Source organism: Dermacentor albipictus, chromosome 8 (genome assembly GCF_038994185.2).
Source record: "Dermacentor albipictus isolate Rhodes 1998 colony chromosome 8, USDA_Dalb.pri_finalv2, whole genome shotgun sequence".
Taxonomy (NCBI): Eukaryota; Metazoa; Arthropoda; class Arachnida; order Ixodida; family Ixodidae; genus Dermacentor; species Dermacentor albipictus.
In genome coordinates, this window is record NC_091828.1 from 49,133,458 (window position 1) to 49,160,480 (window position 27,023).

The 27,023-nt window shown below is 44.1% G+C and overlaps 2 protein-coding genes across 8 annotated transcripts in view; one reads left to right on the forward strand and one right to left on the reverse strand.

Moving 5' to 3' along the window:
* Window positions 1-27,023, forward strand: part of LOC139048762 (zinc finger protein 239-like) — a 62,439-nt gene that overhangs the window by 5,177 nt on the left and 30,239 nt on the right. For 5 of the 6 annotated variants that reach the window (XR_011507891.1, XM_070523345.1, XM_070523346.1 and 2 more), the window contains one exon: window positions 6,457-6,663. Coding sequence is in view for 4 of the 6 variants with exons in the window: in XM_070523345.1 (XP_070379446.1) it covers window positions 6,471-6,663 (193 nt within the window). In the remaining 2 variants the exon portion in view is untranslated. Of the gene's footprint in view, window positions 1-6,456; window positions 6,664-23,808; window positions 24,269-27,023 lie in introns of those variants that run through there. The other variant, XR_011507890.1, reaches the window with a different exon arrangement.
* LOC139048765 (uncharacterized) overlaps window positions 4,262-27,023 on the reverse strand; it is a 148,020-nt gene continuing 125,258 nt past the window's right edge. Inside the window, exon 3 of one of the 2 annotated variants that reach the window (XR_011507893.1) lies at window positions 4,262-4,353. Coding sequence is in view for 1 of the 2 variants with exons in the window: in XM_070523350.1 (XP_070379451.1) it covers window positions 4,348-4,353 (6 nt within the window). In the remaining variant the exon portion in view is untranslated. The remainder of the gene's footprint in view (window positions 4,354-27,023) is intronic. The other variant, XM_070523350.1, reaches the window with a different exon arrangement.

Below are 27,023 nucleotides of genomic sequence, written 5' to 3' on the forward strand. Positions count from 1 at the left end.
AACTGTTTACATGACTAACCAAGTTTTATATGATCAAGCGCATGCACTTAACAAAACAGAAAAAAATATAAGATGACTGTTTACAAAGCACGTGCATTTGAACCGCCAGAAAATAATGAGAAAATTACTTTGAAAAAAAGTTGTTCAAGTAAATGAAACATGTTACAATGTTCGTTGCTAATTTTGTTAATAGAAAAGAAAATCCTTTGAACATTGACTGTTCAGTCGGCGAATCATTTGTTGCCACTTCTTCCCGATTACATTGAATGTTCATTTTTTTAATATGCGTGAGTGACATGTAAAAATTGCATGTACAAATTAGGTTTATTAGATGCGGAACAGATGTGGTGGCACATTAATTTCAGTTTCCAGATAGGAGTTCAGTTTGTAGCAGTAAGTTTGCAGAAACTCCACTGCAGTTGTCTAAGTATGTATACTATAGTATGCGTTAGTGTATAACCCTAAATTTGTTTGCCCACCCCCAAATTTCAAGTTGGTCACCCCTAATATTGGTTTCTCCAGGCATCTTCTATGGAGCACTATGTATCCCTATGGATATGCATAAATCTAATCATATAGGTTTTCTCTCGGAACAGTTTTTTTTGCAGTTGATCCTTATCGCTTATAAAGCTGCCAATCATGTACATTTACACAATTAAAACAATTAAATGTATTAGCGTCACAAGTTGTGCATTTTTCTGCCGAACAAGGCATTACACTTTTCACATGACAGACAGATTTTGCTAGGGTACTCACCAAAAAATGCTTACGCATTAAAGTAATGAGAGGTGGTTAGCTTACCAAATGAGGAGTAGCATTTGGCCACCTTACGATCTTGAGCTGCATTCAATGTGTTCTTAATATCACTGATGATATGCAGGAGCTCATCTTTATTACACATTTTATGAATATGCTGCCTGAAAAAACACTGAGTACACGAATGTGGTGCTTTTAACTAGGTTGGTTGGAAAGCAGAATTGCCGAGCCCGACCGCTGATTTGCATCGTACTGCTTCGGGCTTGAGGTGACAACTACATGTGTATGTCGAGGTCGGTACAGGGAAGTGTTGTTTTTCACATTAACCTCTGTATAAAAATTTCAGTAGGCAGCTAAATTACATTTACTAATGAGCAAGCAGTACAGGTTAGGTGGGGGAAAACAATGCATCGCAGCAAGCATAGTAGACGAAGTACCGTGTCTGACGAAACATGCGACTGCAAGACACCCTGACAGGTACCGCTGAGCTTAGTGTCACAAGTTGGCAGCGCCACGCTTGCTCTTCTCATCTGTCTTCCAGATTGGCTTGATGTGGCTTGCTACGTGCATGCGTGTGAAATGAAATGAAATGAAATGAAATGAAATGAAATTGTTTATTTGCCATCCTGTACATTTACAGATGGAGGGACTGTAGACAAAAAGCTGTCCTTCAACAGCTTGACGTGTCCACAATCCCTGTGTGCTTTCGCTCATCACTCCTTTTCTTTCCTCTGGATTAAATTGGCGTGGCTCGCTCCGTGCTTGTGCTTGCATTTCCAGGCACAGATTGGCGTGTGCCTGCTTTTCGCACTGGGCTTTCAATAGATCACTCGCTTCTCACGCTTAAAGAGCAAGTGAGTGTTTGCAAGTGTAGAAGTGCATTGCTGCGGGCTTGCCCTGTATGTAAGCACGCAAAAATGCCAAAAAACATTCATGCAACAAAGGGTCAGAAAACTACGCTTTATTTTCCTTTACTTTGTGATTTACCTTCACACTGGTTAGCGCTGCCCGATTACTTCTAACAAGCGCAGGAAGGTCTGAAGGTACACAGAAGAGCCCGCAATGTTTATCTCAGCTGTATATGCAACCCTGTGAGGTCAGCGTCCAGTGGCTTTTGGGGGCACAGATAGAGAAAATGCAGAAGCATAATGCAACTCATGCGCAATAACCGCTTGCAAGCACTTATCAGCAAGGAGGCATCAGCTTGTTCGCAGCCCCAAAAGAATGCAGCGTCCTTCTTGAGAAGGTCAGTCAGTTGCGGGGTGATATCCGCAAAATGTTTAGCAAACTGACAAGAATAGGAGCACAAGCCCACGAAGCTGCAGAAATCATTTGCTGAGCAGGGTACAGGAAAGTTCTCGACAGCATGAATCTTATCAGGATCAGGATGTATATTGGCAGCAGTGACAAGGTGGCCAAGAACTTTGACTTTGCCGTGACCAAAATGGCACTGCAAAGGCAAGTACAACTAATTTCACCTATGTTTTCTTTGGTGTCTTTGTTGGCTTCTCATGATATGATTAGCAAAGCATAAAAGTGTGTTACTTGAGACAAAGCCGCGAATTTCGCAATACTCAAAGAAGTACGAGCTCATGCATTCAATGATACTGATTCTTAAAATTGGGAGTGCCGTGATCCTGAAGGCTGCACCCAAGAGACCATCTTTCACCATAATCTGCTGTTTCAAAAAGGCGGGCTTTGTGTGCCAAAGTGAAACCCTCACGGTAGTGATACCATTATGGTAGAACCTGCAGACATGACCGAGCTCTGGGAGCAGGTCGCTGTTTCTAGCCTCTATATTGCTACTGACGGTGAAACAGGTGGTGCGTCAGTGTAGGAGCTTCTGAGTGAACTTAGTACTGCCTTGTTCTGCAAAGGGATCTCCTACGATGTGATCATTTTCATTACAAACGGTGGCATTGTGCAACGACAGGAGCTGCAGTGATGAGAAAGACAATGGCCCGTCCTTGGCTTCGACCTTGATCATGCAAAATGCACTGTCATCAGTCAAGGCCCGCATTGATTTCGTGCACACTTAAGGATTACCACCACTGTTTGCGCAGCAGCTGGATGTAATGCACACTGTAGTTCTAAACATGAAATACCTCAAGAGCAGGTGCACATTTCTAACTATTTGGGCACGCCAGATGTTCGACATGCTGTTTATGGCTATAAATAAACGTGTTATTTTTCAATGTCTACTCCATACAATCTGTATCTTTTAGTGTGAGTGGCAAAGTTGTGCTGTAGCTACAAAGGTATGTTTGGCAGCTTTTGTTTTTCTTTTTTTGTACAGCAATTCATCCAGACATTGTAATGATTGGGTGTATGATTGATCTTTTTGATACTGTTATAAGCGTACTGCACTGTAATCCCTATGGCTGAAATTAACCCTCACATGTGCCTTCATATCTCGACGGGTGCTGGCAAGCACTTCCAGATCAAGGTTCAGTACACACACTAGCGTCGTGTAAATATCTGAATTTCCTAATAATTGTTTTAAATATCTTGCTATTCGATATTTGCCTTGAAAAAAATTTAGTGGTAGACAAACCACTGGGTTTCTTGTGTGCACTCATATACACAGTTTTGTTGCGCTATGAGCATGGATGCTGGTTGCTGTGCTGCTGGCGAGTTGAGTGGCAGTCGCTGTGATGTCGACTACTGCCGAAATGCCAAATCGTAAAGATCTCTTTCCATATATATATATATATATATTTGTAATCTGATGAGTGTTTATGCAAGCCCATCTGTATTCATGAATAAACAAGGCATGTTTACCCACAGAAAATGTTCTGTGGTTTTATCGTCACTCTGAAAAAGTTGAGCTAACTTTTCTGCAATATTGGTCAGTTTGAAGATTTTATATCTACAGACATTTCTTCCTGGGGGTCACATTTCATTCATTTATTCAAATAACTTTATTGAGTGCCCTGCGATTTGGTGGGGTGGGCCTGGACCCTGCCTAGGTTTTGGCCAAGGGTTGTTGCCCCTTGACGGCTTCCTTGACTCGCTGGATGGCCCAGAGTTGGTGCTGTAGGTCTGAGCTGAGCAATGCAGACACCCAGCGCATGCAAAGGCTGTTGCTGTTTGAGGCTGTTGCTGCTGCATCACCGTTATTCTGCATAATAGCTGTACATTTCCATAGCATATGCTCCAGGGTGGCTCTAGAGTCGCATTATCTGCACTTGTCAGTTGTGTATAAATCTGGGTGTATTAGGTGCATGATAGCTGGACTCTGATAGGATCTGGTCTATAACGGCCATCATTCAACAGACTGATTTTTGCTTCATTTTGGGTGCAGCGGCGGGAATACGCCTCTGCAATCTATGGTGTTGTGTATTTGGGGAAAAAATTACTCTCAAAGGTTTAAGAGGAAGAAAGGTGGCAGTGCATCCGTTCTTTAGGTATGATTGGCGACTTTAATGTCATGAGCAATGCTATGATTGGTGCACCATTCTTGGTTATATTATTCGTATGATTAATAACATGAAAAGTGCTCACACCTGGGACTCAAGCTGGCGTCAAAGTGGTTCAGTGAAGAGCAGCATGTACCCAGTGTGTCTACGAAGCATCTGGAAAACGCGGCAGTCAGACCTGCAAAGCGGGAGAAGGGGCTAAGAATCTGGATCTGTACAGGCTGCCCCTGCAAATTGAACCTGGCAAAATTTAACATGTGAGCACTCTCACGTGAGGCTACTTGGTGGGGCTTTTCGAGGTATTATCAGGCATTGCCTGCGATACCATTGTTCGTAATGAAATTTGAAAAATAGGAAGCTTATACAGAGCTGACTAACGGCCACATCCTCTGCTACAGAGGTCTTCCAGATGAGAGGAAATAGAGGGTAGGGCTTCTAATTCATAAGTACATAGCGGCAACGTTGATGAATTCTGCAGTATTGGTATGCACTTAAAGAGCTTGTTTTCGGTGAAAACTTTTCACAGTCCAATCTCTCTTCGAATATTGTCATGCAGCTTAAGAGAAACCTTTCTGTATCGGAAGTTTCTCAAATGTCACTGGTTGTGTCTGTCGTCACTGAGGCTTGTGTAATGAGATTGTATGCATGAGGTGAATTGTGTAGTACTTTCTGGAAAGCATGAAAGCATTAACGATACAACTATAACTTTTTACTAGTCATGTATGAAATTCGATGCACTTGACCCGCACATGCCATTTCGGCGATCGATGAGTGTGCTCGCCGCTATCATTCTGTTGAGTGTTACTTGGTTTGCTGTGCACAGGTTTGCCCAATGCATTGTGCCACTTTGATCGTTCTCTGTCACTACAAGGTGACAGTAAGAGTAAAGGGGTAGCAGTCGTCTTAATAAAACTTAGTAGCAGATATCGATGACGATAGTACAAACCTACTCTCCAACCTGCAGTGGTATGGAGCAATAGAACAGTTTTATGAGGATATTGAACTAGCCATGAGAAATGTCAAAGATGTACTGTAGTCATGGGCACCTTTAATGCAAAACTAGGGGGAAAGTGGTTGGCAGAAAGGGTGATTGGCAACTATGGCACCAACTCTAGAAATTGTAGACGAGAGGTGTTCGTGGAATTCACAGAAAGGAATCGCCTTCAAATTATGAGTACCTTCTTCCAGAAACGCAATAACAGGAAGTCAACCTGGAAAAGCCATAATGCAAAAACAAGAAAGGAAATAGATCTCATACTCAGTGCCGACCCCAGCATAGTGCAGTATGTAGAAGTGTTAGGTAGGGTAAATGGCTGTGAACATAGGTTAGGGAGGTCCAGGATTGTTCTCAATTCAAAGAGATAAATATATAATTAGTTAAGAGGAAAAAGGCAAGCCAACCTAATCATAGTCGGGGTAAAAGTACTGTAGATGACAAGACAAGGGTAATTGGAGATAAGTGGCAGATGCCGCCCAGGGCCATTGAAGAGTGGCACATACCCAGTGAACCAGCTTGGCATCAAAAAGGTTTGTTGAAGAGCAGCACATAGACAATGTTACATGCTCCCTCAGCAGTTACAGTTGCCTCAGCACAGCAGCCAGGTGCTCTACCCATTTGGCCGTGGACTACCCAGTGACCAAAGTTGGCGGGAAAGAGGTTAGGTGCAGACACACACGCACGCATGCACGTACGTACACATACAAACAAACATATACATATTTTCATACACACAGACCTAACTGGATGAAATTCTTAAAGAATGCTATTGCATTAAAAATGAAATTTGGCAAGCAATGTAAGGTGTAGGGCAGGTAACCGACGATCTTTCAGGGTTACAGAATGGGTACCCATGGAACTGTGTTGTGGACAGCAGACAACTAGGTAGTGTGATGGAATAGAAATTTTGCACACAGAATAGTATCAACTGGTACAACAAGACATGGGAACATTATAGCGGACATTAAATAGGCTGATGGCAATGATCCTAGAATCTTGCAGTCACATTTCATTAGTTAGACTACACCCAATAGCTTTAAATTGTATCATATGAAAAAGTGTCTGAGATATGCTCTACTGTCTTAAGCCGCCCACAGAAAAGAGGTTGCTTTGCTTTAGAGTAATCAATTCGGATTACCACCTGTAGCCTTTTAGGAATACTGAACCAAAAGGGTTATAATGTATTCCATGGCTGTGCATTGTAAAGTGCCCCTGCATTGATTCTGTTGTATTTACCTCTTCATACTGTAGCAGAGCTGTAATCACCCCATTTATTTTCTGCAGGCTTCACAAATGCGATGAGCCTAGCTGAAGGCATCACTGCCAAAATGGCATGCCACGCCCCTTCCAAGGTCGTCGGTCAGGTCGAGGTTGGCATGCAGTGCAGCTTGCCTCTGGCTGACAAGTCTGTTGGGTGCTGCTTCAAAGCATGGAGCGAGTCTAGGAGTGTGCAGACTACGGAGACTCTGGAGCAGTTAATCTCCACCTCAGGTGGGCAGTGACTGGTACTTCTCTTACATTTCCTTGCTTGTGTGAGCGTTGTGAATGGCCAAGTCTGACTAGCTTGGTATCACTTCCTAATGTGCAGATGACATTCTGCTGCTGAGGACAAATTAGCAGGTTTGTGAGCCTTGTCTGCATACTGATTGGAGCAAAATGCAGAAATAATGCTGTACTGATCGCATTGAAGCACCTTAGATGACATAGTTTAATCCAGAGCCCTCTTGACTTGATGTTGTTGTAGGCCTGACATTGGTTTGTGATAACGTTACACCCTTGAGTCGCTTAGTTATTCTTAAAAAGCGGTGTATTTCTGTAAGAATGGGCATAGAGATCAATGCAGAATTTCAGTTCACCCTGTGTGTAGGGTGAATAAAATTAAAACAAAATTCTTTAATGCAGTTAAGCATACTACAAAAAAAGTACACATTGTTTTATCGATATGCTCATTCATTGTGGGAGGCAGAAAGCACACGTGAACTGTCAGGGATCTTTTCTAGGGCAGCTTTGAGTGACGACGTCCCACAGCACATCATCGGTGATGACTAAGCACTAGGCATGTGCAACAATGTTGTAGTGACCATCCTTCTTTTCGTTGTCCCCGCTACTCGGAAATGCAGTTTTCCATGCTATGGGGGTCATTGCGCTTGCTCAGGAAATCCAATCGACCTTGCACTGGAGGTCATTGCCCACTGCTCTTTCTTGGAACGCAGGTGGCTGCCTGACTGGAGCACCACCACAGCCACTTGGCAAACCTGCTTTTATTATTGAACAAAGCCAGTCGAGTGTCTTTTCTCAAGCAGTCATTTATTTATTTATTTATTTATTTGGTCATACTGTTAACCCTCCAGTGAGGGTCGTTACAGGGAGGGAAGAAGAACATATACATTTCATAAGCACTTCAATGAGCAATCATGAATCAGAATTCAAAATTTGTACACCATTTCTCAAAAACATAATGTGTATTCATAATGTGTATAATGTGTATTCCTTGCCTACACTAAATAGAGCTCCCAACAAGTGGTGACGCAGGACATTACATTTTATTTTCGAACACTAGCCATGGATGATGCTACTCCTACACTTGCTGACAGAGACGATGACAGGATTATGGCTCCTGCTATTGCCGCAGAGCTTCAGCTTCCCAACTTTTGGCCCAAGAATCCCCGAGTTTAGTTTAGGCAAGTAAAGGTCCCTTTTCAACTCTGACGCATCGCTTCAGAGACAGCAGAGTACCTGCATGTCATTGCCACGCTGCCCTCCGACATCGCCGATGCCATAGATGACTTGCTAATGGGTGTGCCTTCAGTCACCGAATACGACGACCTAAAGCGCAAGGTCCTGCAGTGCCTCAAGCCATCACAACAGAGTAGGTGCCAACAGCTCCTCTTCGAGGAACTCAGCGACCAGCAACCGTGACAACTGCTGCACGGGCTGTGTTAAATACCTACTGGGTGAGCACTTTGCAAACAAGAGCTAGCTTCCAATTTTGCACAAGCTGTTCTTGCAACACCTCCCACAGTCCTTAGCATGGTACTGATGGGTTTCAGTCAGATGAGTCTCGATTGGCTAGCTGCGTTCACTGACCGCATATGTGACCGCTCGTCTGTGCACAGCTACCTATCACCATTTCGAGAGTCTTGAAGCCAAGAGACTGACTCTCATGCCTAGAGATATAGTCGACCACTTTACCAGTGCATTGAAGAAGCTGACGACTGGCAGCAACACTGATGACCAACTTCAGCATAACCATTTGTCTTCGCAGTCTCACAGTGCCCCTAGATTTGCCACGGCAGTTGTGCTGGTACCACCGTCACTTTCGCAAACAAACAAGTTGCTGCACTCAGCCCTGTTCGTGGGCGGGAAATACACCGGCCAGTCGCTAACGGTGGCATGCGACATTGGCCCTCGAACAAGTCACTTTTTCATCGTTGTCAACCGCGTCGCCAGCACCCGCCTCCTCGTGGTGATCGGAACCGAGCTGTCTATCATTCTCGCCACGGCCGCAGATCGTCAGTATGCCAAATTCACTCCCACACTCCACACAGTGAACAAAAATGCCATAGTGTCGTATGGGCTCTGGTCAATAACGCTAGCCCTTGCAATTGGGCGCTTGCACTGGTAGGCATTTGTGATCGCTAGCGTCAGCTTGAACCCAACGCATCAAGCCACTGGAATCATGGGTGCAGGCAATCGAGGACTTCTCCTCTCCAACCTACTTCCGATGGTTGCTTGAGTTTCTGGGGCTCATAAATTTTTACAGGTGCTTCAAACCATCCTGTGCACAAGTTCTTCAGCTGCTTACCCATCTGCTGCATTGTGACTAAAAAAAAAATGGCTACCTTTCATTGGTACTTGGAGCACGAACACTCCTTTCAGGAAGCCAGAACATGGTTGGCGACTGAAGTGTTGCTGATTCATTCATTCCCTGATGTGCCAACTTGCCTTATGGTAAACGAGTCGGCCACAGCAATGTGTTCAGTGGGTTCAGACTGGACGCTGCCGGGCTTCTTCTCAAAGTGCCTCAAACCTACAGAAGCTCGTTACGGCCCCTTCGGGAGGTAGATGTTGGCCATCTGTTGCACTGCCGAGTATTTTCGTGTTTTTCTTGACGGCTTTTACATTGTGGCCGACCACAAGCCGTTAACCTTCCTTAAACGAAATGACCTCGAGCTGTGCCAATCACGGGCAAAAAGGCTCGTCACTCCAGCTTGTGGCTGTGCCGCTTCCCTACACAACAACATTGGTCACATGCGACATATTGCAGGCAGCTCCTTGCCTGTTAGTGCCCCATCAGTTTTGGCGGCCAATATTCAATTCACTGCACGGCCCAAGCCATCCCAGCAACAGAGCGACACAGAGGCTTATCACAGACCATTTTGTCTGGCCAGGAATCACCAAAGATGACCGAAGCTGGGCAAAAAGCTGCCAAGCCTGTCAAGCCGTGAAAGCGACCCTGGCTGTCTTCTGCCCTGTCAAGATTTCAGGTACCTCCTGACGTGTGTCAGGTGGTACTCAAGTTGGCCTGATGCACATACTCAACAAGACATCATGGCCAAAACAGTGGTGGAAGCATTTTATGCAATGTTGGTGTCGTGGTATGGCTGCCCTTTGCTCGTAACTACTCACCGGGGCAGACAGTTCCAAAGCTCGCTTTTTTTCGGCCTTGGCAAGACTGCTCACCACGCGCCTTCATAACATCATGGCTTACCACCCACTGTGGAATAGCATGATTGAGCGTCTCCACCGACAACTGAAGGCCTCATTGACCTCCACACTCGACAGACATCACTGGGTGGAAAAGCTACCCCTGGTAGTACTGGGTCTCCGAACAACAACCAAGGATGACCTCGGAGTCAGCGCAGCTGAGGTGTTCTATGGGTTAGCAATCCGCATTCCAGGCCAGTTTTTCGACACCGAGCAAAGCACTCCACCAGTGGCCACGCAGCATTTAGAGGCGACATTCCTGGCTCGACAAGCTTTAACCTACACCCTGACGTATCGCACGCGGGCAGCCTGTGTTTAGTTTCCCGACAGTGGACTCAACCACGCATGTCTTCATGTGGCGTGATTCTCTCAAGCCACCATTGACTCCTTCCTATGGAGGCTCCTTTCATATGGTTTTGCGTTAAGGGGGGACATGGGATTTAGAGACCAAAATATCGCAAGAAAATCGATATTTTGAAAACGGTATTTTCGGAATTCCCAACTATTATTCTACCACTTTGCCAAATTTTGCGTATTCTAAATCAATATCTTTAGCCGTAATATAAATTTTTAGCACCAGGGTGGGCTAAATATTGCCACATCCAGTATGCAGTACGTAGAGGAAGACGAAGATCTCTCGCATTGTGGAAAAGAAGAGGTCCCTGCGTGATCGTTTTTCGTGTTGGTCTGCAATTAAGGTATCCTGCCCTTTTTTATCAGTTCCTGCTGCTTTTGAATCGTGACACTGGTGGAGGCGCTGGGTAAATGTTTGAGACGCCTGTCAACAGCCCCACATCAAGGCCAGGATGTTTTCCACGTGTCGAAACACCCGTTCACCGTGCCAGCTATTGCCTACTAGGCCTAAGCACAGAATTTGGTCCCCTACCAGGAAGTCTGCCTGTTACCACGAGTGCCCAAGCCATGGCAGACCCAGGCCCTGCACAGGTGACTCTTTTGACTCCTCGATCACCCGTGAGCTTCCACGGCAATGCCTACGATGATGCAGAAGACAGGCTCGAGGAATACGAGTGCGTAGCCAAGTATAATGAGTGGCATGCTGGACAGAAGCTATCCCATGTGTATTTCTCTCTTGAAGATGGAGCCCGTACGTGGTTCGTAAATCGGGAGGGAATTCGGCCAAGCTGGGATGAGTTCCGCCGCCAGTTCCTCCATACGTTCAGGAGCATCGAAAGGCGAGACCACGCCTAGCGTCTTTTCGAATCATGAATTCAAGAGCCGAATGATACTGTTGCCGTGTTTGCTGAGGATATGGCTCGTCTTTGTCATCATGCAGACACTGATATGCCCAAGTAAAAAAAACTCAAGCACCTCATGCGCGACGTAAAGAAGCAGCTGTTTGCCTGCCACGCAAGCCGCCATGATGAACCGACATCTGGCCACCTCGACTACACGCGCACACTGGCCCGAGTCGGAGAGAAATATTACTGGCCAAGGATTGCCACCTTTGTGAAACGTTATGTACGCACGTGCCTCGATTGTCAGCGACGCAAACCAACATATATGAAACCAGCTGGGCTACTACAACCAGTCCAAGTGCCCATGACCCCATTTGCCTAAATCGGGATGGATCTTCTCGGACAATTCCTGACTTCCAATACTGGCAATAAGTGGGTAATAGTTGCCACCGATTACCTGACACACTATGCAGACACCAAAACCCTTCCAAGTGGCACCACTATCGAAGCAGCGCGATTCTTTTTTGAAAACTTGGTTCTGCGGCTCGGTGCACCAGTGGTGATAATAAGGGACAGAGGGACTGCCTTTATGGCTGAACTTGTAAGACGGTGCTTAGCCTCAGTGGTACGGCTCACCAAAAAACCACAGCCTATCACCCGCAAATGAACGGCTTAATAGAACGCTTGGACAAGACTATCGCCGACATGCTGAGTATGTATGTAGGCGTGGAGCACAAAAATTGGGATGACATTCTACTGTACATCGCATTACCTGCGATACACTAGTGGTGCAGGTCATGGCATCTCTCCTTTGTGCCTCTCTCACTTTCTGTACATCGCATTCACTTACAACACTGCTCAACAGGAAACAATGCGAAAGACGCCATTTAGCCTTCTTCATGGCCGTTAAGTGACGACAATGCTCACTGCAATGTTGCCACATGACTGCAGTGATATAGGCACGGATGCCGAAGCTTTCGCTCAACGTGCTGAAGAAGCGAGACAACTCGCCCGCGTCAGAATTGTCCGATAACAGGACTAGGACGCTTGACGCTACAACCTACGGCGTCGCTATGTCACATATCAGCCAGGCAACAAAATATGGCTCTGGAGTCCCATACATCGGCGAGGGCTTTCAGAAAAGCTACTCGGGCGGTACTTTGGTCTGTACAAGGTTTTACAGCGCCTAAGCAACCTGAACTATGACGTCGTCCCTGACAGTCCTGCTTCCTCCAGAACGAGGCAACATCCACCAGAAGTTGCGCACATTGTGCGCATGAAGCCCTATGGTTCGGAATCAAGTGGCCATACCTCGTCTGACACATCTTCCTGCCGCTAGGTGAGCATCGGGACGATGCTCTCTCTGAAGGGAGGCAAATGCCACATCCAGTACGTGGCACGTAGAGGAAGACGAAGACCTCGTGCATTGTGAAAGAGACGAGGTACGTGCGCTATAGTTTTTCAGTTGGCCTGCAATCAAAGTGTCCTGCCCTTTTTTATCAGTTCCTGCTGCTTTTGAATCGTGACAGTATGAGCCAAAGTTTCAGTATAAAAGAGCTTTTTCCATGGCGTGTGATGGCCCGCGCGGTCATTCCGTCACGCTGACCTGTATATTGTTTGAAAGAGCAGTCTTTCGACTTCATTTTACCGCCACCACCAGCTCCGTCTGCACATTGGCAGTGAAGAAATTCCGCCTCAAGAAGAAGACCCAATGCGTGTTGTAATTGGTGGAGAAATGCACGTGACCCTCAGCTAGCCACGCCTTGGCTAGACTGGCAACATCTGCATTACTCCGTGACCACTTTGCACAAGCCATGCGTGCCAATGAGGATTCCCATGCTGACAGCAATGCCAACGTCGGCTTGGAAATTCGCTACAAAGTTCAAATTTAGAAAAAAAAATGAAGAGGAAGTCGGCGTACAATGTCAAAAAACGACACTCCGCCACGCCGTTACCCAATGACATCGATAAGGTGCGCTTATAGTCCGACGTTACCGGCGCATGGGTGAGCGTCACACGATGCGACGCGCATCGGAGTTTGTTGGCCACATCCAGTTAAGCTCGCTGCACCAGTGTGTTGAACTCAAAACCTACTGGAACTCCAGACCCTGCACAGATGTCTGGCTTCTATGGGAGCCGCTTGTGACCACTCTTGTTCAACCATTAACCGTTGGTGTCGCTTTTATGACCTGTTCATCTGCTACTCTACCGTTGACTGTTGTGGCGTTGTAATTAGTACGGCGGTTGTTGTGTTGTGACAAACTGCTTGCCTAGTTTATGATTTTTATGAACACAGTGACAGTGATGTCACAAGGCTTTGATCGGTCACTTGGCTCCAAAAGTTGATTGCCCGAACCTGAAAAATGTCGGTGTGTGCAGTCCGCTCCTCTCTAAAGTAGCGTTAAATAGCCGCTTCTATTGCCTTTTGCAGGCAGTAGCAAACCGCACAGAACTTTTACACTAAGTCACATTGTTTATAGAGTTCATAAAGTACACAGCAGTTTGACTGGAAACTACCATAACGTTTGACGACAGGACAGTTGCCACTCATTTTAACTCTTAAAAGTTCTCTGTGAATGCGTTGCGAGTTCAAAAGGAGAATTATGCATACAGCTTCACTGCGTACGTGTCTTTTGCACCACCGTTATGCTGTCGCTGTACCACGCAGGAAAGCTGTCTTTGCAGTTTGAAAAGAGTTCCATGACACAAAGCCTGCAGTGCTTTGTGTCATTTCTGTCAGTTTTTAAAGCACTGAGATTGCTTTTGCAAGCATTCTACTGATCTAGACATCAAACAACATTAAAAACAAGCTATACTCTCCTTTCCTTGAAACAGACTTGACACATTTATTGCACATGTTCAGCACAGAGCTTACTTGTGAATACTTTTACCAGATCCTCTTGCATTTCACTACAGCACACAACAGTATTTTGTAATGTCATCTACGACATTAGGCTATCTGTGATAAACTCAAAAAAGCTAGATTATTCTATGCATCTTTTAAAATGATTTTTCCAGTCTCTTACTTGAAAAAAGAAATTTATGCAGCCTCGCATTGCAGCTGCCACCTATGCTCATTGTTTACCTTCCTTGCAACGCTCCTCCTCCTCTAATTTCCCTGTTCAAACGCAAAGCATTAGCAAATTGTTTTGTTTCTATATTTGTGAATTTATTCATTTACCATCAATACAAGCACTTTGTGCCTGCCGAAATGGCAGCACGAGCGCTGAACACATCGCAGAAGCAGACGACAGCGAACAGGCTATAACTAGCGCCACTGTGCTCGCACGTTTCGTCTCTAGTGGCAAAAGGGGCGAATTAGACCAGGCATGCTGGAGCAGGAGGATCTGTGCAGGTCTGGAGTTCACTAGGTCGTGGTCAAACCGCTGGTCTAATGATAGACGCTGTTGTTCTCGCCAACGAGATGTAACGTGTGCACGCGCTTACGCTATGTCGGAATATATTTGGATTGCCCGCTTCCGTCGTCGAGCAACACTGGAGATCCCAATGGTGTGTTAGGCTTAGTCCCCCGCAGTGCTCCTGACAGTGGCCGCGTTTCGACATTTCAGCACAATGCTACTATTCTGTAGCCGGAATTCTTGCGGAGTATTCACAGTGAAGCTCAAGGAAAACTTTAAGCATTAGCGCCAACTCCTGGTACTGGCCAAAAATTGGAACTACTAGATCGCGTTGATGACAACAAGATGCTGGCTACGTCTGCTGAGCATGCATCTGCTGAAAGTTTCATCGGGTGCTAAGAAGTCACCACTGTCGTGACATTAGCCAGACTACATTCCTGGAGGCTACTAATGCATTAGCACTTGTATACAATATCAAATATTTTGTGGTATTGTGTTATAAAAATACACTCATTTTGTTTCTTCAAGTTTTCTCAGAATCTCATTTTTGGTGTTTTTTAAGCTTGCCAAAGCGCTATCTTGGTCTTCACCATAATTTTAACAGCGGCACGTGGCTACATGGGTGTACTACACAATGTTAGGAGCAGTTTTTTTAATTTCGCTTTTGTAAATTTTAAAATCTGCCTAATAATTGGACCACATGATTGCCATGTCTGGAGACCGAACTTCACTTTGCTGTAAAATTAGCAATACCTGCAATATAAAAAATGTTGCCCTACTGTTGTGTTGCTTACACTTTGTAGTATCCAGCCATATGTCTCTATAAACATTCTGGCTGATACTCTTCTTACAGTTGTTCAGATAAATAATAGTTGATTAATTTTAATTATATCTGGAACCACTCAGTCAATTTAAAAAGTAATTATATTTTTGAAATCAGCATGAAAAACATGAAAAACTCTGTCTGGGTGACAATTATCATTCAATTTAGTAAAAAAATTTTAAAAAGTTTCTAAACCCCTCTTCCCCCGTAAGAGAAAACCTTGAAGATCGACATTCAAGGCAGAGACAGTGTCATTAGAGTGCATAAAACCAGCCTATCTTGAACATTATGTCTTCCGCCATTCACACCTAAGCCTCCAGTGTTTTAGTGGGGGAGGCCATGTAGCGACTGCCTGTCACTAAGCTGTACCTCATCATGGGTGTCATTGCCCCTTGCTCTGGAAATCCAGTGTGTCTTACTGTGGGCTTCATTGCCCCCTACTGTTTCTAGGAACCGAGCACCACAGCCACTTGGCAAACCTACTTTTACTCTTGAATAAAGCCAGTCAACTCTTCATTCCCTAGCTGTCAAAACATGTATTCCTTGCCTCCACTAAATCGAACTCTTAACAATGTCGTCAATAAGCAGCATGCACTGGGCACCTGAGGTGCACGCCAGCAATAATTTCAGTCGAGCTGTAGGCATCTTGAATTGACTGCTGGCTGCACAGTTGTTTTGATCCTCTCTCACCTGTAGCGGCGTCAGGTTTTTTTTCACAGTGTTTGCAGACTGCAGTGGCCAACCTGACCTTTGCTGTACTGCTAGTTTGTCCCAGCAGGTAGTTATTCTTCTGCAGCACTGTTGTTACAATGTGCTACAAGCTGATCCACGTTTGCCGATGTGAAAAGTCAAGCCTTTTCCCTTAGAGAAATGAAATAGTAGTGAGCAATTCAATTGCCTTTCCAATGAATTGAATCTCCTGTCATCGGGAGAACTCGCGTACGATGCTCACAAAACAAATTCCACCACAATGTCTTCAAGTTCACTGTCAACGGGGTAGCCATTGCACAACAAAGCTTCCAGTGAAAATCGCCAGTTGCACTGTTTTGCTTTTTATTCACAGAATGTGCAGCAATAATTCTGCTTGACGATTATACCCATTTTATCACATTCTTTTCAAATGCAATTATAATGTCTAGCCCTGACATATAATTTTTGCACCCTCAGCAGTATTGATGCGTGTTTGCACAAAGTTTTCAAAGCTGGAGTGTTTGCCACAGCAACGACAAAAACAATGACACTTTATCCATTTTGACAACTACAAACAAGAAAATTTTACTTTCACAATACACAAGGCAAACACAGAAAGATTGTGCTAAAGTTGTTTTGCGAGACCTGACCAAGACCCAAACTCTCCTTGATAAGTCAGATGCATGTCAAGTCAAGTAATCGACGCTCTACCATGTGATCAAACATGGCAGCACTCATGGGATCACTCTGAAAAGGGTCCATATGTTTTCTGGCCGCAAGATTCCATGTGAATAAGAAAAGGTGCGAGGCGCGTGAGATGCAACAGTATAGAGCTGCCTGTCTCGCGTGATAATTATTGCGCACACAGTTTCTCTCTCTGGTACCCTTCAAATCTCTGCTTCGGTTGTTGCACCCTACACTCGTAGCTATTCCCACCAAACCTATTGCAAAAAGCATCTTTACCTATCTGTATTACAGCACTTGGTGCGTAGTGCCATTGGTAGCAAACTGCACACCTTTAGTAGGCGATAATCCAAACGTGCCGTCGTTCCCTGCGGCGGGTGGTGTGATGTGAGCACCACACTTCGCTTCTGTGGCATCAGGCGTCGCTCGCCAGCTAGATTTCGTTTCGGTTTTCAGTTGCCCTCTGAATACAGCACGCACTAGGAAAACAGCAAAACGCATCGGCGTCTCATGCCGCAATGATCAGCGCAACGCTTTGCATTGCGTAGATCTCAACAAAAGTTCCCTCACATTTTTTTACTTACTTAGGATCATACATTCCCCCAGTCAATATGTTTTTTCTCGCAGTTTCTTTCAAACCGTTTGAACGAGCCTCTGCTGTATCTACATTTTGTGACTGTTTGTGATTTGCATCGAGCTGCAAGACAAGCAAAAGCTTACCACCTCCTTGGTGTCCATAATCATGGTATTTCAAGTATGTAGTATATCACTTAAGCACAGCACTGGGCAAAATTAGGTAAATATTTCAGACCACTGGTGGTGTAAAAACAGTCAAATTATTTTTGCCATTAAAGTTGCCAGTTTCAGACTTTCCGTGCAATTATTCTGATGTTCTTGCGAGAAATTGATAATTCTAGTTGGTGATTCAGTATGCTAATTTAACGTTTAAAGGTGAAAGTCCCGACACAGAGAAACCATCCATGTGATGTAGGTAATCATGTAGCACGCCAGCTTAGAACTCTGGCAGAGGTTATGGTAGTTGCACTACTGGCCGCCATCAGCTGACATTTCCCCATAATAAGCTATGTCAATTGTAGGGATATTTGTTGGGATCGGTGTGGGTTTTTATTTAGACCCCCACCTATGAACGTGAAATTATCCTACCGAGTGTCAAATTTTATATTTATCTCGGAACAGAACTGTTTTTGATGATTCAATCAAAATTAGTTTTCTTCAATAGGGTCACTCAAATTTTTTATGTAAGCATATAGATACCGTAAGTCATCAAATAAAAAAAAGCATTTTTGTTTGCCATTCTATTTGTTTGAAGGCTATTTGCCAGAGCAGATAAACTACCTATGCAAGCAACTATTTGTATAGACAGCATTTGCTTTATAAAAATTACTGATGCTTTAACTTTAAAGGACTTGTATAATGTGAAGAAGAAAGCCTTGTGGGAATGTCAAAATAAAAAAAAGAAGAAACAAAAATAGCCAAATGTATTTAGAGAGGTAGAGAAGGAGGTTTGCCAATATCAGGCTGGCTGCATTATTAGCATATGAAGTTGTTTTTCACAGAGTGGTCCATCTTAATACATTCATAGCAGCAAGATCATGCTGAATATTCTCAAAACTTCTCCGAAGTCTGGTCATAGCATGCTAAAGTGCTTCCATGCTTTTCTAAGCCACTGAAGTGGTTTTTATGCTCATCTTAGGCACCAGCGCTTCGTCACAGTCTATCGTAAGGACTGCGATGAAGGGTTGGGTTATTTTTAGTGTTTTGATTGTTTTCTCAATGAGTGACCACTTGCTGCTTTCTTGTAGCTTGCCCAATGTAAAAACTCTGATTAATATAGTTTGCAATTGCTTTCACAACCTGCGCTGATTGTCAGGTTTACTGCTATAAAATGCAATCCTAGCTGCTCCAAAAAGGCATGTGCCAGTACGAACACAGTCAACAGTACGTCCGAGGAGCTGGTGAAACCCTATAGAATTAGCTAACTCGAGAGACTCAAGCTCACAAGCCAGAAAACAACACCTTGAGAAGCCTGGGATACTGACTGGAACAAACAGAGACAAGAAGGGCAAGGAAGGAATATCGTTGTAGATATGAAACAACATCAAAGTCATGGCACTAGCGTGCAATGTGGATACAGATTATCCCCCGGGAAGAAAAATGGCAAGAATCAAGATGTTTAACAAAGTGTACGAAGAGAATGAGGATGTCGGCTATGTGGATGCCAAACCAGACAGAGGAATGGAGGCGCACGGTGTCAGTGATGAACGGCAGAGGGGAGCAGCTTGAGGCCCCCTCAATTGCCACCTGGGACATGCACTCAGCCAAAGAGACAGCAGTCACCCTCTTGGCTGCAGGGGAAAGGAGAGAGTAGTGGCGATGAAAGATGCAAGAGACAGCTTAAACCAGGCAAATGATTAGCCATGATGCTGTAGGATTTTACTTACACACTAAGTTTTGGACATTCCTTTGTGTTCCAGATAAGCACAGATCTATGCTATGTGCTGTCTAACCCAGATACAGAAAACAAGCTTGTAACAGCCCAGTTAAGGTTTACAACTACAATTTGGGGTCTTTTATAAAGGGTTTTCTTCTTCTATTATTAATTGCTGCAGAAATGAACATCCCAGGAACATGCGTTCTCACAGGTTGTACACATACCAAAACAGCATCTTTAGTAAATGCAAATAACCCTGTTCTCGGAAAATAAAAATGACAATGTTGTGGTACGTGCATATTTTAACACTTTTCCTCACCCCAATGCATTCATTTATACTTCTTGGTTCTGTGCTCAGCTATGGTTTAGGAGTCCAGTGGAACCAATGTGTTTCTACATGTTCTTTACAAAGGGGCACAATACTTGCAAGGATGAAGAATGTGACCTCTCAGTGATGTGAAAGTCAAACCTGACTATATGTCAAACATGTTTACATTGAATTATTTCTTATGTTGAACAATTTCTTAAAACACTGTAACAGTAAGAAATTATCGCAACAAATATAGTTACATAGAACAAAAATGGCCACTACTGATACAGTGAATTTCAAGAAGCATAAGAATGCCTCAGAAGTTGGCTTTCATGCGCGGTGGCCGGGCGAGCTGCCAACAGCACCCAAAGAAGCCATGGTTTAGCCCATCTGCAATTGCGCAGCTCTACCACGACAGTGAGATAGGGTCAAAGTAGCTCACTTTAATTCCATGCAACCAAGCCATGGGTGGGCACTTCCCTACAAAAGGTTATCCTGGCCTGCACGGCTACGCTTCTTTCCTCAGCTATTGTGGTGTTAGCGCGCTTGTTTTCTTCGTTGTTGCATGATGTCTCGGCGAAGTGGCTGAATCTGTTCACCGTGAAAGTAGAAATTATCGAGTTGAGCGCAGAGAGGAGCAAAATCTGACATTGCTGCAGCATCTGAGCAAACATTAAGAAGGAAACGATTCGAAACTGATTTTGTGCCGCCTCTTTCCATGGTCCCTGTGACCATTGTTGAAAGTGTTCCAACAAATGCAATGGCTACTACATCTAAAGTAGAAGGTCAGGCTGCCACAATTCTGGCAGCTATTAACAGGGTGTCTACCAACCGGGATAACCGGAATCTCTCAGGGAATTTGAGTAATCTGGAAATAACCAGGGAAAACTCGGGGAATTTGTGCTTCTATCAGGGAAAATTAGCTGTAACTTTATTGAAAGAGAATGAAAGTCGTGTTTATGCTGGCTCCAGTAAAAGAGGAATCGCAACGAAAAGTCATTGACGCCGTGTCATCGGCACGAGGTATTGCCAGAGTAGTTAACGTCCGATTTTCCAGACGCCCGATTTTTCGGACATGCCTGATAATTCGCATGGCTTTGCGACACCACTACGTACTCCATATGGTCAGTGCATATTGCCCTGACTGCAGGTCTGAAATGGCATTAATCAAAGCCACCACCGCTGCCATTTTGATTATCTCGACGCCTCGAACTGGCACTCTCACACGCAGATCCGCTGGCAGCCATAGCCACCACCGCGGCAACGTTAAGCCTAGCTGCTTCTACATTCTCTATAAAGCTTCTTGCCGTGCGGTGCCGTGTTTTTCATTGAAAGAATTTGCCGCTGTCGGCAACGGCACCGACTCTGCCTTTGTAATCCTCGCGATTGGCTTCGAAACTCGCAGAGCACAACGTTTGCGTAATGCGTCTCCAAAAGTTAGCTTCGTCTCAGTACAGAAATGTTATGCGGTGAAGCATAACAAGGGTGAGAAGGGGCAACTGTCACGGAGCACAGTATGTATTCCTTAATTATACACGCTTGCATCCCCGTCTCATGTCACAGTACGAGCACTGATATGCCTAATAAGTGCACTGGCAGGCCTTAAGAACTTTTTCGGACGTACCTGTGGCAATTTTAGCCCTTAAAGGCAGTTAAAAACATGCATTCATTTTTTTTGGACTGCCCGATTTTTTAGATGTTTTTGCGGACCCGAGGGAGTCCGAAAAATCGGACGTTGACTGTACAACTGACCAAGAGGATACTTCAAATGATCCATGGGGTGAACGTGTGGCAGAAGGAGGATGAGAACAGAAAGGATCGACACACTCGGGAATTAACGGAAAAGGAAGCGTGCCGCCGCCTCTTTGAAGGAGCTTGAGCTCAAAAAACGAAGTGTTGGCTGACGCCGAGATGCAGGTGTCCCTCATCCAAACCAAAATAAACTCTTTAAAGCAGTGAAACCCAACACTGAGATGTTGTGTACGGGCTGAGAGTATGTCAGGGCAGTTGAGGTTGACTTCCCAGTTGCTGAGAGAGAATCTTAGTTGTGACAAAGTTCAGGCCTGATACCGATCAGCTTGCTATCAGTTGATAGAAATAGCTCATATTCAAATATATTTACTTATGTATGCATCTTATGTATACTTATGTATGCATCATATCTTACAGCGTCATGCCCGAGGCTACAGGCATCGAGGCTGTTTGGTGCACCGTCCGTCTGAAAGATGTTTTCCATATTGGTGCGGTTTATCGGCCGCCTGATGCTGAGCCTCTATTCTTGGAATCTCTCTCAGAATACGTGCAACAACACATCTCCTATGGCAGCAAAGTAATAATGGCGGGAGACTTTAACTTGCCTGACATAAGGTGGAACTCAATGACACCAGGAAATGTTACACTTGACACCATATCAGATATACAGTTAGCATATAACCTGACACCAATTGTCGATTTCCCAACCAGGGTAGTTGGTACCTCAAGTTCACTCTTAGATGTTGTGTTTATTAGTGACCATTTCGTTGAGAATACTGTTCACGTTGAACCCCTTGAAGGATTATCTGACCATACGATAATATTTTGTTCTTTACAATTCCCAAGTCCTGTACGAACGCTCGGTCCTATAAAGCGAGTGCTCTCGTTCAAAGATGCAGACGATGCAGCTATCATGACCTACCTTGCCTTCAATTATCAAAATTTTTTTTACCTCATTTCTGACCAGCAGTCGTCTATCGATGTGGTGTGGACCGAGTTTAAAGCCATTGTGACGCATTGTATAAACGCCTTTGTTCCACGAGTTCAAAGAAAAACTAGAAAACGCAGTCCATGGATATGTCGTGATATAATCCACTTGAAGCGCAAAATAAAGAGACTTAGGAAAAGAAGAAAGTCGCATATGTGTAAAAAAACTGACTCGGAAATAACTCTGCTAACGACGTCATTGAAAAGTAAAGTACGTTGTGCCAAAAACAGTTTCTTGAATAATTCATTACACAGCTTTATCAGGAAATCGCCTCAAAAATTCTGGCGCTACCTAAGCGTAAAGCGCTCTAACGTGCCCTCCATGAATGCTCAGGAAAGTAAACAAAAAGCTAACGCGTTTAACAAGTACTTTCAGTCCATTTTCACCGTCGATAACGGTTACCTCAACCACTTCGTCCCTAGCCACTGCCAAGAAAGCACTTTGGGCACCCCAAAAATATCACAGGCTGGCATATTATCTTTCTTGTTGAATTTAGATGAAAAGAAAAGCGATGGTCCAGATCAAATGCCGAACAGTTTCTTGAAAAGGTACGCAGAACCTGTAAGCAAGTTTCTTCATTTAATTTTCTTAAAGTCACTCCGTGAGAGCCGCCTTCCTGCAGAGTGAAAGGTTGCCAAAATAATTGTCATACCAAAATCAGGTGACACATCTTCCTTGTCTAACCACCGGCCAATTTCTTTAACATGCACGTGCTGCAAAATACTGGAGCACATAATCTTGAAACACTTAACAGAATTCGTGGAAGCAAACAATTTAATCTATTCAAACCAGCACGGTTTTCGAAACGGTTTATCAACAGTCACCCAACTCGTGGAAACCCTTCACGACTTAACTCAAAACATTAATGAGCAACTACAGGTAGACATAATCTTTATGGATTTCTCTAAAGCATTTGATCGTGTTTCCCATGTTAAATTGCTTCACAAACTTAACCGCCTACTTGGTAACGGCCCTGTTGTTGGTTGGATCAATGACTTTCTGTCAAACCGCTCCCAATACGTAGAATACAATGATCACCTTTCTGATGCTGTCCCTGTTTTGTCCGGCGTTCCCCAGGGCTCAGTTCTGGCCCCACTTCTGTTCTTATTATACATAGATGATATAACCAACCAAGTCGACGTCACCATTCGCCTCTTTGCAGACGACTGCATTCTTTATCATACTGTGCGTAACCACGAAGATCAAGCAAAACTGAACAAATCCCTAAATAAGGTAGTGCAGTGGTGTGCAGACTGGCAAATGGTGATAAATTCTGATAAAACTGTCTGCATGTCGGTCACAAACAAAAAATCAACTCTGCAGTTCCCGTACGGTTTCAGCGGCACTATCCTACAAAGCGTCACCCAGTATAAATACTTAGGCGTAATCATCTCATCCGACCTCACCTGGAATGCGCACATACAGTATGTAGCTAAAAAAGCCTTGAACAAACTGTTCTACCTCAAACGCACCTTATCGCATTCCACCAGCCAGACAAAACAGCTTGCTTACGTCAGCCTCATCAGACCGGCACTCGAATACGCTAACATAGTATGGTTTCCACATTCCAAAAACCAAATTCATACGCTGGAACGCATACAAAGAAAAGCTGCCCGATTTATCTATAACCGTTTCAAATGCACAGATTCACCAACCGAACTTCTTTCTCGCGCAGGCCTCGCTACCCTAGAAATTCGAGCCAAGGTTCAACGATTGAAGTTCCTGTACTTGGTATTACACAGTGCACTGAAATTGGATCCCGCCACTTTTCTAAAGTACAAGCTTACTAGACCGACTCGGCATAAACACGCTTTCACGCTAGCAGAATTTCTTTGTAACAACAACACTTATTTCTTTTCATTCTTTCCGCGAGCTGTGCGAGAGTGGAACTGCTTAAACCCTGCTATTACTGCCCAGCCCACACTAGAAACATTTACCAATCATCTAGAAGAAATCGCAATCACCACTTAGTGTCTTAGTTATTTTGTTTTCTCTTCTGCAAGAGCAACTGTGTGAAGACCAGTGTGTTACTCTACAAATGAAAGCGTCCATATTTTTCTATGCTAACTCCTTGTTTGCTCAGTGTTTGCTCACACTGTACTTTTTGATGACTATATGCCCACTCCTGTAATAATCCCAAACGGGATTGACAGTATTGTGAAATAAATAAATAAATAAATAAATAAATCTCCTTTCATTCGTATTCGAAAATGTTCGACTCAATTTGGAATGTGTTTTACCATATTTTGCGCTGTGCATTTTACTAACACCTTCCTTCAGTTTTCTTTTTAAATAATATAGATATTACTCCTTGCTATTCAAACTGCATTAAGTATTTTTTTTTTGGTTTCAACATGCTTACTAGAGAGTGACAGCATCGGGCGACATGGTGTCAGCCTGTCTTGACATAAAACAAAGTGCTGGCTCATTCAGGGAATTTTGCAAAGGTGCTCAGGGAAAACCGGGAAAACTCAGGGAATTTGGAAATGTCAACTTGGTGGACAACCTGATTAAAGAGTGTCTAGCTCCCCTTGGAACCACCTATAAAATCCCACAAGAAGGTACCATCCCGTTTCTTGACCTTCGACTGTCTTGTTCTGTAGGGCATACTTGCCGGAGCTATGAACCACCGTCTAGTAAGCCTCTCCTACCATACAATTCAGCGAATACCAAACTGGTAAAAAAAAAGGGATAACCAAACATTGCTTTAAAAATGCCCTGAAAAAGTTGTCATCATGCTATGTTCGCTAGCTTTGAAGTGCAAAGGAAACAGTTGCCGAAAGCAGGCTATCCGATACCACTGCAGGTAATCAGTGGCAGAATGTTTGCTGAAAGATTCAAGGAAGCGCAAACGGTAGGAGAGCGAAGCAGCAGCCGCTGGTGCGAAAACAAGTGCAATGCCATATATTCACGTTTGTCTCCATTTGAGAAAGGTTGTACAGATAGTGAATATCTAAGTCATTTTCTCTGCTCCTGATAAGCTTAGCAGGCTTTGCAAACTTATGAACCCTAACAAGGAAAAGCAACCAGTGTGTGAAAAAAGACATTTGAACAAGCATGTTGATTGTACTCGAGCTGTGGTATACAAGTTTTCCTTTTTGTGCAACAGTGCCTACATTGGACAGACCGGAAGATGTATTAATGATCGCTTGCACGAGCATAGTTACAATGTTAACAACAAAATTTCATCACGTGAGTACCTTGCCATGCATTGCAAGACTTATGGATGCAAACCAGTTTTTAAAGAATGCATGATCGCAGGAAACAGTCACAATCAGCTAACTAACGAAATTATTGCGGCTGATGCCATCATCAAATGCGATAAGGTGTGTGTGGGTACACCCTCCTTAGCTTTATCAGACAAGGAACGTGATTTTCTAAGACGGTCGGCACATGTTCAGTGAACTGCAGTCGTGTGTTTCTTGCAAGGTTGTCATTTAGATTGTTCTGCCACGTGTGCCATGAGTGGCCGTATAATGCGCAATTGAATGGTCATTGCAATGAATGGTCATTGAATAAAAGAAGTTGGAAGTTAGGACTCAACCTGTCACCTGTCTCTGTCCTTTCGTACTCAAACTGAGTTGCACTAAAGCATGACAAGAATATGGTATGTATTATTTTTGGCGAGTTCAGTATAATCTACGTAGACTGTGCTATTGTGATTGATGTATATGTCTGCCGTCAAAGGTTGTTTGCAGAAGTGAGAATGAATTCAAGAAATGAAGGAATGTATTTGAACACAATCAGAAAACGTGCACAAGAAACAATATTATAAACATAATTAAGCGAACAAGGGTTGTGAAACTTTAATTGAACTAAGAATAACTTCTTTTCGAAAATTGCAGAAAATGTCACCAAGAGCCGAGTCACATTCTACCTCGCTAAAAACATTGGCCATAATAATGGACAGTAAGGAAAATGAACTGGAATGGCACTTATCAGAATAAAAGATAAAATTATTAGTAATAGTGAAAATAACTTTTAGTGAGGTTAGAAGAACTGGTGAAGCTTTTACAGTTCTGACAAAAATGGCCATGTCTTCTGCTATAGAGGACTACCACATCAGAAGCAGTTCGGAGTAGGATTCCTAATCCATAAGGACATAGCGGGAAACATTAACGAATTCTACAGCATTATTGAGTGGGTAGCAGTAGCCGTAATAAAGTTAAGTACAGAATGGAGGTAGTACAAACCTGCGCTCCAACCTCCAGTCGCTATTGTCACGTGGTAGTGACGGTGAAGAAGGCAGCAAAACTTTGATTAACGAAACTAGCGTTTTATTGGGCGAACTTGCGCCCTCAAAAGCAGGCTACACTCAAAGAACAATAGCGGCGAATACACTCGGCGATCGGTGAAAATCTGATGAGCGGGTCAAGCGCGTCGGCTTTTATACATCAGTCGTCGAATGTACCAGAGCAATCGCTGGGACCCGCGTGCCTTCCACAAAGTTCTACATTATTCGTGTCGCGCATACATGCAATCAGATTACACAAGGTTTGCTCACAGACAGCGGATAGAACCATCGATAACATTCCAGAAATTTCCGATACATGCAGGCGCGTCCTGCGCCGTGCAATAACATTTGTTAGGCGGTGAAACGTGTCGCCCGATAAAGACAAGTACACGTGTCAATACTCCCCTCTTAAAAAGCATCGACCCGATGCTGAAAACAAACGAAATAAATAAAAGCATTCGTAGCAAAGAAAACAACAAAAATAAGGAAAGTTCGTGAGCGTCTGTAAAAGGGTGTAAGACGCACCATGTGGACGACTTCAGATTGTGTGAAATGCCGTCTGGCACGACCTTATAGTCCAGTGCGCCAATACGTCGGATGACCTCGTAGGGTCCGAAATGGCGTCGCAATAGTTTCTCACTCAGTCTTCGTTCGCG